This window comes from Colossoma macropomum, unplaced genomic scaffold (assembly GCF_904425465.1).
Source record: "Colossoma macropomum unplaced genomic scaffold, Colossoma_macropomum, whole genome shotgun sequence".
Classification (NCBI taxonomy): Eukaryota; Metazoa; Chordata; class Actinopteri; order Characiformes; family Serrasalmidae; genus Colossoma; species Colossoma macropomum.
Window position 1 is genome coordinate 10,140,204 of NW_023494790.1, and position 15,403 is coordinate 10,155,606.

At 37.9% G+C, this 15,403-nt stretch overlaps 1 protein-coding gene across 1 annotated transcript in view; it reads right to left on the minus strand.

Annotated features, from left to right (window-relative positions):
• dock1 (dedicator of cytokinesis 1) overlaps positions 1–15,403 on the minus strand; it is a 293,715-nt gene that overhangs the window by 48,459 nt on the left and 229,853 nt on the right. The window contains 7 exon segments of the mRNA XM_036572082.1: positions 203–322; positions 4,657–4,747; positions 5,001–5,041; positions 8,877–9,033; positions 9,990–10,075; positions 12,221–12,369; positions 15,106–15,164. Coding sequence (XP_036427975.1) covers positions 203–322; positions 4,657–4,747; positions 5,001–5,041; positions 8,877–9,033; positions 9,990–10,075; positions 12,221–12,369; positions 15,106–15,164 — 703 coding nt within the window.

Consider the following 15,403-nt stretch of genomic DNA (forward strand, 5'->3'; position numbering starts at 1 on the left):
TGCAAATAAGAGAAATCGCCTGTTTCTGGAGAACACCATAAATGTGCTTCCTGAATTCAGCTAATATACAACAGTACAGCATCATAACTTACACAATTTGCCAAACTCATTTAGATTTCATGCTTTTAGTTTTTTAGTTTTAGTTTTAATCAAGTAAGACTGCATTGCTAGAGTCAGATAACTCCAGAGAGCCGTTGGTTACCTTGCCCTTGTCGAAGTAGTTGATAATCTCCTGGTAGAGCTGGTCCTTGAGCTGGCCTTGAGTGTTCGCCTGGTAACCATCTCTCTGGGTCAAGTGAGCTGCGCAGGCCTCCTCTGACCACTGCAAATGTAACACATAATGCCTTATAACCTTTCATACTGCTTTCTTAATCTCACATAATACATTACATCATATGCACTGTGGATTGTTTAATCCTCTAAATGTAGGAAGCGTGTGCTGACACCTATGTCACAATCCTCTGCTTCTGTGCCAAGTCATTACACCTGATATGGTGGATCAAATTCTGATTATGATACTAGGATCTAAGAGTGGGGCCTTTTCCTTTTTGGGAAAACTCATCATTTCATCTCTGTGTTCCCCTGGTTTAGAAAAGATTATCTACAGTATACACACATTACATATATTTATCCCTTTATCTCTTTTCTTTTTCAGCAGGCACCCATATTCCCGCACTGGTTTCCAAATGCTGCTGGCTGCATCTGCTGGCATTACTTTCGTCATCACACTGAGATCACAGCAGATAACATTGATTTACTCACCACCTAACAATATTCATTACAGATTCTGCCTGATTCCGTAAACAACGGAGAATAAAGGCAAGGACGGCAAAGATTAACAGGGCTTGCTTTTTTTTTCTGCTGACCCCACAATCTACTACTTCTCTGGCGCCAGCACACACAGAATAATGAGCATGCTGATTGGCTAGACTGGGTCAGGTGACCCTCAGATAAGCGCAGGCATTGGGTGGCATGGGAAGAGGCTGTTTTGTGCTCAGGGCCCTGTCAGAACTGATTCACTGTAGTGCAAACGTAATTGACATTTCATGTTACAGCAAGGAAGAGTGCGGGGTAAACTTCCCCAGGAAATCACATCATTGGCAGACAAGAGGCTCATGGGAAAAAGCCAGCTGCACTGCAAACCTGTACATGTATATGCATTCCTTCACCAGGAGGTCAAATATTCAGAATGCGGAATAGCTCTGGTTTTGAAGGACAGAATTGGTGTGACGAGGTGATTTCTATTGAATACTGCCTCAAGGCCTACACACAGCTCTGGGCTTGTTAATATGTAATTGGCAGGAGAGAGGCAACAGAATATGCACACACAGGCTCACACACACAAACGCATGCACATATACTAGGGGCTGTGCAAAATAGTAATTGTATATGTATTGCAACTGCGACATGCTTTGCAGTATACAGAGTGATTCCAAAAAAAAAAGAAAAAAGAAAAAAATAATAATAACAAAAAAAGAAAGATGAGCCTCATTTTTAATAATATTATTATTTTACCAATACTGTAATTGAAAAATTCAATATCCAATATTCAAGAATATTTTTGTCACTGGCTGTTCCCCTGAAGAAAATAATGGCAATGACAGGAACACTTGAATAGTGATCTAACACATACCGGTAATGATGAGATCATTTTAACACAAAGAGGCAGATTTAATATCGTTCTGCACTACTGCAAACCCTTTTTTGGTGTTAAAAATTGGCAGCTGTGATTTACTAAATAGACTAAGTAAGATCAAAGGGGCGATCATTGTTCTTTGGTGCTTTTGCCTCATTGACTATTGACTATTTAACGCCTGTGAAAAGCATGTCTTATTTTGGAGCTAACATGGTTGACATTGTTTGTGCTGGGATAGAGAGAAAAGAGAGAGTCACATTAAAAATGTCACATTATTTCTAATTTGATGAAGGAATTAAATCTAAAACCAACACTGCCATTTCCTTGTACATACTTTGTTTAGATTTTTGTATACTTTGTAAATTTACAACACTCAAGTACGGGTGGGTGATATGTCAAGAACACCACAAAACATAGACACTTCTGCAATACATGTAGCGTATTATGATAGTCTGACAATGCATTAGTGCCACATTTAAAACTCATCAAAAACTCTGGGTAATGTTTTTTCAACATTTCACATTCTGTACAGCATGAAAACCAATCAATCAAGACTAATCTCTCCTAAATCAGTTTTTCAGTGTTCTCTGAGTACTGACAATATCCATGACATGATCACAAAAGCATATTGTCTATCATAATAACAAAATTGATCATGATAACAATAAAATACCATTATATTGCTCACCCCAGCTCAAAGTCTAGAGGTTTTGCCTGAAAAAAAATGTTTTGACTGCTTTTTGTAAAAATCACATTCTGAAACTCTTTTGGCTGTTTATTCCCTGCATTACTAAAGCTATCTGTTACCTCGTCTCTGTTGGTAATTTATTAAATTTGCCGCTAAGCATCTTTGTAAGGCTCAATCAGTATTAAAAACAGCTCAGTGAATCGTTGACGTCACATGATTAAGGACTGGAATGTATTTTTTGGGCAAAATTCCTAGTGTGTGTTTAATCAGGTAAATGTTCCTGTTATTTATCAAAACATCCACAGAAACACTGTGAAATCTGATTTATTCAGGATATTTATGACATATAATAATTTAGTTGTTTGTTATAATGCTCAGTTGCATATAGCAGCCTTTAGTAATACTGGTAGAACAATATTGCCAATATCAACTGCCAATAACAACTCATTAACTGTGCAGCTTTAGCATACACACACACACAAAAACCCCAGCCCACAACACATATGATATACATCCCAGATTCTCATGCCTTTCTTAGAACTGAATATTTGCCGGCTCTCTCACTGCAGCAACTTTTATTATTGCCATTAAGCTAATTGCAAGTGTCTACACATGTAAACAAAAGCAGGGGGAAAATGGACTGTTTGGTTTGGGGTAGTAAATCCTTCTCTGAAGAACTGGAGTGAGCGTTATTACAGCCTCCACCCCGAAACAGCCCAAAATACTGCTTAGTTCCACCATGAAAGAAAAAAAAAAAGAATTTTATAGGATAATGGCTTCACTATTTTCTGCGGTGTATCACAATGACACAGCTGCAGGTAGCAATTCAGAATTAAAAAAAAAGTAAATAAATCACAAGTGTAATTCCTTCAAACGCTTTGAGCTACATGGACAGACTGGAGTACTGTCACAGGCTAACATTACAAGGATAGGTGTATGTACCTGCGTGTGTGTGAATGCGCCTTGTAGGGCAAAGCACAAAGCAGGGAGTTATTTATGAGCTGTCTGGAACAGTTTGGAGGAGAAAAAGAAGTGGTATTCCCCTCTTAATATGACAAAACTCACAGACAAAACACTTGCAAGCTGATGGCACAAACAACAAACCAACACTTCAAATTCATAAGTGACTGAAGCGCAAACTCACTAATAACCTCACTGAATTTTAATTAACAATGGTTACAATTGTATCTCCAAAATGGTAACTTTACAGGAGAAAGAAAAAACATACTTTACAGATTTTTTTCCAGGTCATTTTGGGTCGTTTCTTTTGGTCCATTCATCATGAAATTTCAAATCAGTTTAACTTTTGAGAAGACATGCAGTCTACTCCGTGCACCCGTGAAGGTGAAGGGCTTTCTTTTCACTATATCCTATGCGATACGCTGGATTTCCACAAGCCTACCAGCTGCAGTGTAGAATAGGCCGCCTTATTCTCAATGTTAGGCCATTTTCTGGGATGTATGCCAGTTTGAGGGTGAAATCTGCATGAAGAGTCACTGTACAAGCTCAAGCAGACTGTATCCTCTTTTCTGTCACTGTGAGAGCCACCTGCCTCAGTCAAAACTATACAGATTTGATATTCTGATATTTGATTATTATGTAGACATGCTGACATTTGTGACACGAGCCATCTTTGTTTGTGTCAAAAACAGAAGCAAATTCATCCATCATGGTCTCACAAAACCAATACAATTACAATTGAAATAAAGGAGTTCGGTGAACAAGGCTGTGTGTGTGCATGCACGTCCTTCATGGTTTCGACCTTGGTCAATTTAGCAAGCCAGGCAGAGAGAAGCGTTTGTGTACTATATGTATACATAGGAGAGGGTGCTAGGTTTAGGCAGTTAATGCCTAAAGTTAATATATCTGTGTTTAACTGACCAATCCATGCTCTGCCCACAAATGTGCTCTTCTGAAGCAACTGTTACAAGTTTGGATAAGCTTTACAGAATGTTTAGGAAACCCCATTCAACTTACTATGACTATGTATTTGGATAAAAACATACAGGACAAAAAAAAAACGTTGTGCATGACAATTTCTCATTAGGTTGATTAGGACTTTCACCAAAGTGCTGAAAAGTTTATCCAACCTAGCAAAAGAGGCCATGAAAGAATGTGTGAGCAGAGCGTGGATCGGTCAACTGTGGATAAATGTAGGGCTGGTTTTGTGGAAATGGATTAAGCCTAGTCTTGGACTAACGTGCAATGTTAAAGAAGTTTCACCATTAAAAATCCCATTTCCTCTAGGAACAGGCTTTATCAGAATCTGGGAAACTGGCCTGTATTGTCTTACTGTTTGTGTCTGCACAACCTCATACACACTGATCTGTACCTTCAGAAGCTTGGCATGCAGCAGTAGAGTGTAGGCAGCCTCTGTGTAGTTGTCACACTCCTTATGCAGGTCACACAGCTTATACAGGTACCTACACACAGATAAACAGTATAAAAACACCTCCACAACACTGAGTTGTATGCAAAAAAATCCAGAACAAATTCCATTCAATGACACTCATTTTTGTTCCTACACTGGCAAGTCAATGCAGAGAGAAGTGCTCCATCTTTGTTCCAAAACTCATCCTAAAACTTTGTCACTCTTGAGACAAGAGTTCTTGTTCAAGAGTTCAGAAGTGCAGAATAAGAGAACAAACAGGAAAAGAGGAAAAAGAAGTGGCATACCTGATATACATTTCTTCCCTCTCAATCTCCTTGTAGAAATTCTGCAAAATAAGAACCATGGAAACTTATTTCAATGACTTTCAAGCTGGAAAAATACAATATAAAAAATACCCAGCAGATTATGAAGCAAAAGATTTCTGAAGCCAAAGACTGTGACAGGAATACAGAAACAGCACCACAAAAAGTACTACAAAACCAAAAGATGAAACATATTTTGTTACTACTAACATGACTGTAAACCATCAGTCTCTTGTCAACTATCATTAATAAATATCATAACCTCTGATTACACTGACATAAGGGGAAAAAACATAATAAAGTATCATAAAAAGCAAAACTGTATAACCTCAGCTTTTACACTGTTGACCTTAATATTACCTTAAACTTCAAGATTGGTGATTGGACAAGGGTTCTCAGGCTAAAGCATATTGCCTGTGTTTAAGTAAGTATGCACGTTTAAATACCAGATATATACATATGTAATACAGAACATCTTTGCTAGACACTGTGAATGAGCCAGCTGACGGTACAGGGTGATATCAGCTCAAGAACAGCTGCAGCATGGAAGCAGAAGAAAGACGTTCAGGTGGAAGACTTTAAGCCACATGAGAATCTAAGACAGAGATGAAGTTTGGTAAACAGAAGAGCAGTGGAGCCAGAGCTGCTGCAGGATAAGCACAGTGGTGCTGCTGGTGTGAACTGTGAGGAGGGTCTCTTCACAGGCAGCGGTGCTGCTCTGTTTGAGAGAGGCTGACCTTTACAGTCTCCCAGCAGACATGTTACTGCTGGCGGTGAGGCTTTCAGAAAACCAAGCACTCTGTGATCTCACAATAACGCACTACACTGCCACTGCGTGTGAGTGTCTAAGCATATCTGCAGTGCTATTGTATGCTTTGCTCTTTGTCAGCAACTATCTGAAATAAAAGTTTGTTTAGGCTAGAGACATTTGTGAACGTGCAAAATATAGGACGACTAGATCATTACATGGTATTTACTTTGTAATATCCCTTCTATCCACATATTTGTGTCTATTGTATTCAGAGATTTGTATCTGAATTGTCCATTTATGTATGTGTCAACTCCAGATTCTACAACAGGGAAGTGCATCAGATCAATTAATTTATTCTGAATTTTCATGTAATGTCCATTTGTGTGTCTCTCATGGGACGGAGAAAAATTTCAAATACTTCTGTTTGAACAGGTTACAAGTAAATGTATTTGCTTCAGTCATGTGATCTTTTTCTTGTGGTGGCCAAATTAATGACAGCCTTCTGATGTGTCTCAATCAAAGATTACTGAAAAAAAAAAACAGGAATATGTTCAAACAAAACAAATTTATTTTAATTCATATGTAGGAATTATTATTTTTCCCATGTTCATACACAAACATTGACCGCCATACAAATAAAATCACTGAGAACACTTTCCTTGAATTCTTCTACACAACTTTGTCATAAAAATGTTGTGTGATACCATACGCTGTGATGAGTTGTCAACACAGATTTTGTTTATTAATATGACAGTGTCCTGTTTCTATTTCAAGTAACTGTCATGACAGATACCATAATGTTTGACATTACAGCTTATAACGCATGCTAAGGGTACTTTAATCTGCAGTCATGACATCAAACACTATTCCATCTGTCATGACAATTAACAGAAATGGTAACATGGCACTATAATATCACTGGACATAATTTGTCATGACAACTCATGACTGCATGACATCAATCATGACTGTTTATGGCATGTTTGTCATTTTTTATGTTGCAGCTTTCAAGTGTAATCAAATTACTTTTGTATGACTCCTCACACATGCTTGCTTTCTTTTTTAAATCCCTATGAATAAGAGTATCTGTCAAAATATACATGTAATGTTTACAGACATACATTTTGGGTATGTGCTTATGAGGATGACAAGCTCTGAGAGATTTTAGACAGTTAATGCTGCGTTAGATATTAGATATTACTTGTCAAACACTACAGAGTTGAAACACATGAACCCTTAATCATCAAAGCTACATAAAAAAGAGAGCAGGTTTGATAATGCCAATAATGACATACAAACTACTCTGCATCTGATTCATGAAACTTTCGTGCAATGTCATTTACATATAATTTATATAAAGCATTCCATTTTGGAAGGGAGCCAATAAAACAACAGTTTTCAGCTGCTTGTAAACCAGTGGCTGTGCTTGTACATGGAGTTTGAGGTCTAACAGAAAAGCACTGCTCTCCCTACTTACAACTTTATAGTGTTAAAATTACGACCACTGGAAAGGAATAAAAGGTGAAACCAAAAAGTCATTTTTTTAAGACAGTAGAATGATGTGACTGTGTAATGTGATTATCCTCCTAAAAAAAACATAATTAAAAGCTGTTTTATTGCAATGTATGAGACACTTCTGCACAAGCTGTGTTTTGGACTGTTTGAGTGGTGTTAGTAGAATAAAACAAAAGCGTACTGTAATATGTCCTTAAATTGAGGATGAAATAGTTGCAGCATTCTTTTATACCAAATTGCACGTAAAATAAGGACATACACTATTGTACTAGATTGCCATGTGCACAAATTATTAGAATAATTTTTATTCTCATTATTAATATTATAGATGATATTGATTTTGTTTTGGTTAGTTGACCGCAAATCACTTTTTTTCAGGTTATTCAACCTATCACGCTCAAATTTACACACACTCCTACCAGATGTGAGCTTGATCATACAGATACATCAAAGATTACGCTGATGAATATCAAAGCTGTCTGAGTGCACTCATTATTCACTCAGATTTAACTGTACGAGACTTTGATGAATAAGGGCCACTGTCATGTTGGTTAGCTTACATGCGAACACAGAAAAAAAATATTTCTGTTTTCTAATGGCTGTTCTCTCATTAAACTGTACAGAATACAGAAAAAAACAGATTCTCTCAGTCAGGAAAATGGTGGTGTGGTCATACAGTGACATTGCATAAGAAAAACAAATACAGATGTGAACAGCTGAGCTGAACAGCTTTCAATTCCAGAATAATGAGAGGTTGCACTTACCTGTGTAGCCCAAGCATGTCAAATATACCTCCTTGGTCTTTTAAACTGGTTCCAAGCTTAATCTAACACACCTGATCCAACAAATCTTCATGAGCATCTGACGATTCCATCTAAGTGGGTTATCTTAGTTTGGATCTAAACTCAGCAGCCGAGCAGATCTCTGAGTGGGCTTTATCTGCTTTTTAAAATACCGGTTAGAAAAATTTATCAGGATTATTTTTGTTTAGGTCATTTGATGAGCTATAAAGGTAAGAGTGACTGACACTGTGACTAGACAACGATAATGATAGCCTTGAGATTCGAAAAACAGAAAAATAAAAAACTGAGTAGAGCGGTCTTCAGGCAGGCTAGAAAAAGAAGGATAATGTCATGACTCATGAATGACTAATGAAAACAGGCCTTTCATGCTGTTCTAATGAACTGCAATTCAGTATATTAGACCTTTATGGTCAGGAAAGGCCCAGAGTGGATTACTAGCCTAGCCCTACTCTCTTCATCTACTGAACTCTACCCACTACCCAGTCAATTTAATTAAGACATATATTTTATTTCACTTTGTGCATAAGAAACTTTTTACTGTTTGCACTCTTGATGCTAGTTGCTGCTATAGGAGGGGTTTAGTTTTCACTGCTGAATAATACAGTAGTCATGAGAAGAACTGCACTTTTGTCTTCTCTATTTTACTAATACTTACTATTTGCATAGTTTATTGTTTCTGTATTTATTTTATTTATTGACTTTGCTACTGCATTTTCCATGGCTGTGGTGAGAAGGAATAACAAAAACACTGAAATCATGTTTATCACTGTATGTGTACAAGTCTCTCACCAGCACGTTGACTGTGCAGCTCATGCGGTTCTCTTTGTTCTCATCATGCATGATGGTCCTGTAGTCCAGCAGACGCTCCAGGAGACGAACCACCAGACTCACAAAGTTCTCCCCGCTCTTCGCCAGGTACTTGTGCTTTCTGCAGTGCTCCAACAGGCTGACACACACATAAATACACACCCATACTCAACACAAGGGCCTACATGGTCATAGATATACATTTATGCACTAACACAGGCATGAACACGCACAACAATCATGAGAGTGCAGACATGCAGACGCACAGTGCATCGTTACGTAATGCAATTTGTAAAAGTATTTCAGCAATATATATATATATATATATATATATATATATATATATATATATATATATATATATATATAATATTTTTTTTTAACAAGCAAGCTGCACATCTTTGTTACAAATGAAAATGCAAACTTTGTTTTCAGTAATCAAACTCAGTAATCAAAAAACACTTCTGATCAGAAGTTACTTTTACGGTACAAAAACAGTCTTCATGGTAACTACTGAAAACTAGCTATCTGATTTCAAAATTCATAACTGACATTGCTATGAGAATATGAGAAAATGACCAAAAGCACTTCTTCTAGGACCAGTTTAACTACACAAAAAACTGTGTTACCCTGTGTCAGGTTTTGCACTGCTCTCAACCACGCCTTGCAATGTGTGAAAAACACATTGGTGAACCATCGATATGACTTCATTAAAGACTGACCTGCATTATGTTGACCAAAACTATCTGTATGTGCTGGATTGTTATTATCACAAAACTCAAAGAAATTTGCTCACAGCACAAAGTTTTAAAAACTGTGTGACTGGTTAGAGAGCTTATTTGTTTATTGTAACTTTTTGCAAAGGCCAACATCACAATTATGACTAATGAATGATAGTGTGCAGCCCTCACAGACACACAGACAGGCACACAGACAGGCACACAGACAGGCACACAGACAGGCACAGATTCACTTGACAAGAAAAATTAAAAGAAAAAAATCTGGTGCACTAGGCTCAAAACTCATCTCCTGAGGTGCCACAGCATGTCTCTGACAGTATCACAATGAGTGTGATGTAGCAGCAGAGAGTCTTACATTTTCTGGAAGAGGATTTTGTACTGCTCGTCTCCCCTGCCTCCCTCGACCTCGTGATCCAGCTTCGTGATGATCTCATTTTCAAACTGCAATTAAACACAGCAGCTGTAAATAATCACTGTGGCTAATTTTTCATTTCATTAGCACCGGCCCCCTCCTCCCTCCCTCTCTCCCACACCCATTCCATCGTGCTCTCTCTCTCTGTGGCTGAGCATAATCAGAGTTTATCAGCTCTGACTGAGGGCTCATCTTCATCTGCTCATCATCACAAGCAATGAAATGCTCCATCAGAGAGAGATTGGACACGGAGACAGAGAGATATTGGGAGAGAGAGAGAGAGAGAGAGAGAGAGAGAGAGAGAGAGAGAGAGAGAGAGAGAGAGAGAGAGAGAGAGAGAGAGAGAGAGAGAGAGAGAGAGAGAGAGAGAGAGAGAGAGAGAGAGAGAGCCTGCAGTACCAGCTGCAGGTTAATGCACAGCAGCTGCAGAGAAACAGCAGCAGCTCCAGTCTGGCCCTGCAGTGTAACAGTAGCTACCAGTCAGAGTGTTTCCACACAGGACTGCTGTAAGCTGGGGATTTAGCTTGCCTGCTGTAAATAGAGGAAGCACCTGGCCCCTAAAGTGGGGTCAAGCTGAGCGGAGAGCGCTCAAGTCTTTCTCCGGGGGGAATAAACAGGGCAGCGCTTAAGGAGGAGCCGGGCAGACACACAGGTCTAAAGACAGCAGTCTGTGGGCTTTCTACCAGCACTGTTATTACATACAGGGACTCAAGCCAGGGTCAAAGCACCCAAGCTTCAACATCAACTTAGTCAGATTATTTAAATGCATTCCCAATTAAAAAATCTTACCACTATCTTAAGGACGTTGACTGGGGAAACAACACTGATTACCTAGGAATAGTATCTTGAAAAAAAAGTGCAAAGTATTACCATTATGTTACCACTTGTTTACTATTTTAGAAACATCAGTCTTAATCCTTCATGCCAGCCCACATGAGTTACCTGCCCATAGTGGGCAATTGCAGAGAAATCATAAAGCATTTCTTACATCTTTTAACATAATACACAGTATAATGTCAGAATTAGCACCCCTGTTCACACTTATCTTTGCTTATTTGATCATAATTGGAGAGTGCTAAGAAGAGGTGAGAACAAGATGGAGAAGCAATGTGATCCAATCACTCAAACCAGCTTTGGAGGTGGTCATGGATGCAGAAGATCACAATGACATTTGTAGTGTGAGGAACTGCATCATCACAATAGCAACGATGTACAACAGAAACATGTACACAAACAAGGACTCCTGACAAATGTTTGTCTAAAAACAAATGCAGTGAGAGACTAATATAGTAAATGTGTCCAGGTGGCCATGTGAGACACATTCAGGAAACATGGAACTGCCAAGCGTACACGGCTATACATCTCAATGTCCACTTGTGATCAGATCGCTAGATATGTATGTTAATACCAGGAACAAAGGGGGTCCAACAACCTCATCATGTCCCAGAAAGTCTGTTTGTTATGCTGAAATCTTCATAAGCATAGCAATAATAAACTGTCAATATCGATTAACAGACAGAAGCGTTACCTCAGACGTATGAATGGGTTTAATACAGGCAGTTAACCCACTCTCTCAGTACCAGAGATGAGAGAGCTAGACGGCTGTATGGCGAGAGAGAGGACTAAGCATGGCGTGGGCTAAAGCACTGCAGCAGTATTTCTCCAGCTTCTATAGTTATTAAGCCCATTAGAGCACATAATAGCAGAGGATAATGGATAAGCAGAGATACAGTCAAGCCCCACTTTACACATTTTGCTACAAATATGAATTGACAGAATTATGGTGTTCAGAACCACAAAAACACCTTGATCTGTTAGAATACATTTGATGTGTGTCAAAGCATGTGTAACCATTATGGTGACCTATCTTGAGCAGTATGAGAAATTCTACCAGATGTAATTCAACTGTAACTACCTACAGCTGTACAATTAAATATTATGTAATCTGAATGACGATGTGAAATCACATGACCTCAAATGAAATTTTAAAATGGTTTAACAAACTATCAAAAAAGTTAAGAAGAACTTGTGAAAACTGCAGTTTTTCAATAGTCGGTACAGTAAAAGAAACCGAATAGACATTTATTTACCTACACGTACTTATAAGTAAATAAGTTAGAAGTACAAGTACTTCTCTGTTATACTTCTGCAATAGGTATCATAGCAAAACTTACCCTTTGAAAGCTGCGAGTGAAATGAAACTCGCACTGCATCATGTCAAAAAAGATGGGTATAGTAGCTTTGCGTAGCTCAATCTCCGGCACCAGGGTCATCTCCAGGATTGGCCCCACCATCTCTGGGATAAATTTGATTTTGTGTGGACCTGCAGTTAATTCAGAGGACACAGGCAAGAATTTTCATAACAGATCTCAAAACAAAAAACAGAAAATACAGCATACAGCAGTTGCTGATTTTCTCAACAATAAACAGCTTAAACAGAAACATTACAGAAAATGCTTTCGTCTACATATGTAGAGTTTGGGTTTTGTGACGTTCTCAAGGGTGCTGTCTCTGTTTCAATTCATTATAAGCTAAACAAAGCTGGTTTCTGGTTGCTCTGGATGTTTCCGTCTGATACCATGAGTATGCTGTAACAGGGAAACAGAATTCTACATGTGTTGCCTTGTCTCTAATGACGTTTTATGGATTCTCTCAGACTCTTGTGCGCTCTCTCCCACACACAGAACATCTTTAAGTTTGTAAAACAAGACATCTTATCCAAACTTGTCAAAGGAATTCTTGGTGTTGTTTTCAGCATGCTGGGTGTATTTATACTCTCTACACCGTGAATATAAATACACTTGCGTTCAGAGCCTTAATTAGAAGTCACACAAAAAGAGCTATCTAGGGATGGAGAAGTATTAACGAGACATGAGATTTTTTTTCTATAGATGAACTGAAAATGGATAGGAAATAGAGAGCTCAGCATGTTCTCAGCTTTGTCTGCGGCTACCGATCATACCCCAATTAGCACCTACATTTATAAACCATTCACAGTCGCACTGGGAAAATAGTCCTGAAGCAAAACAGCTGATTCTGAGTCAAAAAATAAACCATGCAAGTTTGCGCAAGTTTGAAAGGTTTCTGAAATGAGAGCCAATGTTTATCAAACTCCTCTGTGTAGCAGTGCTGATCTAGGATTTTGCCTTTTGTTTAAAAGAATACAATGATATGGAATGGAGTAGCTGAGCACAGATCAGCATTCTTGGCTGTGGCACTAACTAAATTTGGCCCTTATATATATTAAAAGATCCTTGGCTAGAGATCTTTTCTGATCTAGGCATTAACTTGTTCAGAATATGGCAGCCTGTGTGCTTCTAAGGAAAAATTTCTTGATAGGCATTTTCAATATAATTCATATTAAAAACATATGTTATTAAATGCCCAGTGGCTCATTTTCTCCTATTGCCCAATGAGTCTCGTGGCTCATTTTCTTCTATTGTTTGTATTTGTGCTGTTAGTTCATTTAAACCATAAAGTTTTATTTTTCCAATGTTTTACAGAGAAGTTAAATAAGTACTCAAAGACTTTTGTGTCATTTAACAAACTTCCAGTGCATATATCCACTTCAAATTGAAACAAATAATGTTTTCTGTACAAAATATTTAAAAAGTGTGTATTTATAACCCTAAAAAAAAACAGATAGAAAAAAAAGTATTAGGACACCATAAAACTGATGAGGTTAGTACTTTGTTGCAAAGCCGTTGGTGGCAATTACAGCTTTGAGATATCTATGGTAAAAAGTAATTAGCTTTTTTTCAGCATTGTGGTTGAATTTTGGCCAATTCCTTTTGGCAAACCATCTTCAGCTCCCCAAGATTACGAGAGGTCCCTCTTGGACTCGCAATTTCAAAACACTCCATAAATTTTCAATGGAATTTAAGTCAGGAGACTGGCTAGACCATGCAACCTACAGCATTTTTAGAAACCAGCCTTGAGTAATTTCGGCTGTATGTTTAAGGTGACTGTCTTGAAATATCCATCTTGAACCGTCCATCTCGTCCTCCTTCTTGGCTGATGAGAAATTATCCTCTATTATCTCCCAGTATATCGCTCAATTCACGGTTCCTTCGATGACATGCAGTGCCCGAATGCCACTTGCAGAGAGGCAGTCATTTTTTGTAGTTCACTGTGGACCGTGTTCTTGGGGTCATGAGCACAACCCTTCTTTCTCCAAACATGATAAGCTGCATTATTGCCAAAGAGTTCTGTTTTTGTTTCATTTGACCAGAGAACACTGTTCCAAAAACAGTTCTGATTTGTCTAAATGCTCATGGGTCAATTTTAGATAAATAACTCTGTGCTTCTTTTCTTTCAAGCAGAGAGGTTTGTATGGGGAGTAGAAACCGAGATGACTGACGTGAGGTTCACAGCTTACTGTTCTCTTTATAACTTATCCCTGCAGCTTCCTGGTTGTCCTGTAGATTTATCCATTCGAGTCTAATAATTTTGTCACTGAGATCTTGAGGAAGCTCCTTCACTTTCATCATGATTGCTATGTGTTGCGTGAAATCTTTCCAACCAATGACAGGTGCAAGTTGCAAAAAGAAAAAAAAAACATTTTCATTTTAATCTATATAGCACTAATATGTAGAACCTAAATTATTTTTATTTTAAACCTTTATGTACATATATTTTAGTATATACTTTTTGCCCCATTAATTCTGTTTAATTTTTTTAATTAATTTTTGTTTATTGCTAAAAAAATACTTTTCTGGTTCATATTTATAAGCACAAATTCAAAAGAAGTGTGTATATTTGAAGTGTATATGCACTGGAAATATGTTAAATAACAAAAGAGAACGTCTGAATGCATGTTTCCCTCATTGTATATTTCTGGGTAAAGCATTCTGAGCTTTTGTAACTAAAATTAAACAGCTGTATAAACAAAGGTTCATTATTTTTTGCTTGTCATATTTTTATTATGGAGTCTTCAGTACCACCTAAAAGAGTTAAGCAAATAACCATATAATAGCAATAAACAGTAATCGTAAAATCCATACAATTAATCAACTGAGATTAAACGTAAACTTGCAGTATATTTCGGTGAGACACTCACCCAGGTTGTACCACATGTCCCGGATTTCAAAGCCAATCTGCCGCCTCATGTCCTGATACCTGGAAGACACAGAGAAATGTTTCAGGTGGCAAGTAGTATACTTCATTTCCAAGGACCAGACCTCTTTCAGCCATGAAGTGAGGCAGGAGACGAACAGCAAGACTGAATTATTTCCCGCTCTCAGAATATTGCACACTCTCCAAACTGAGGGCCTCAGGTGTGAGAGCACAAATGAAAAAATCTTTTGCAAAATGAATACCTGAATGAACATCAGATTAATACATAAAAAAAGAATTAG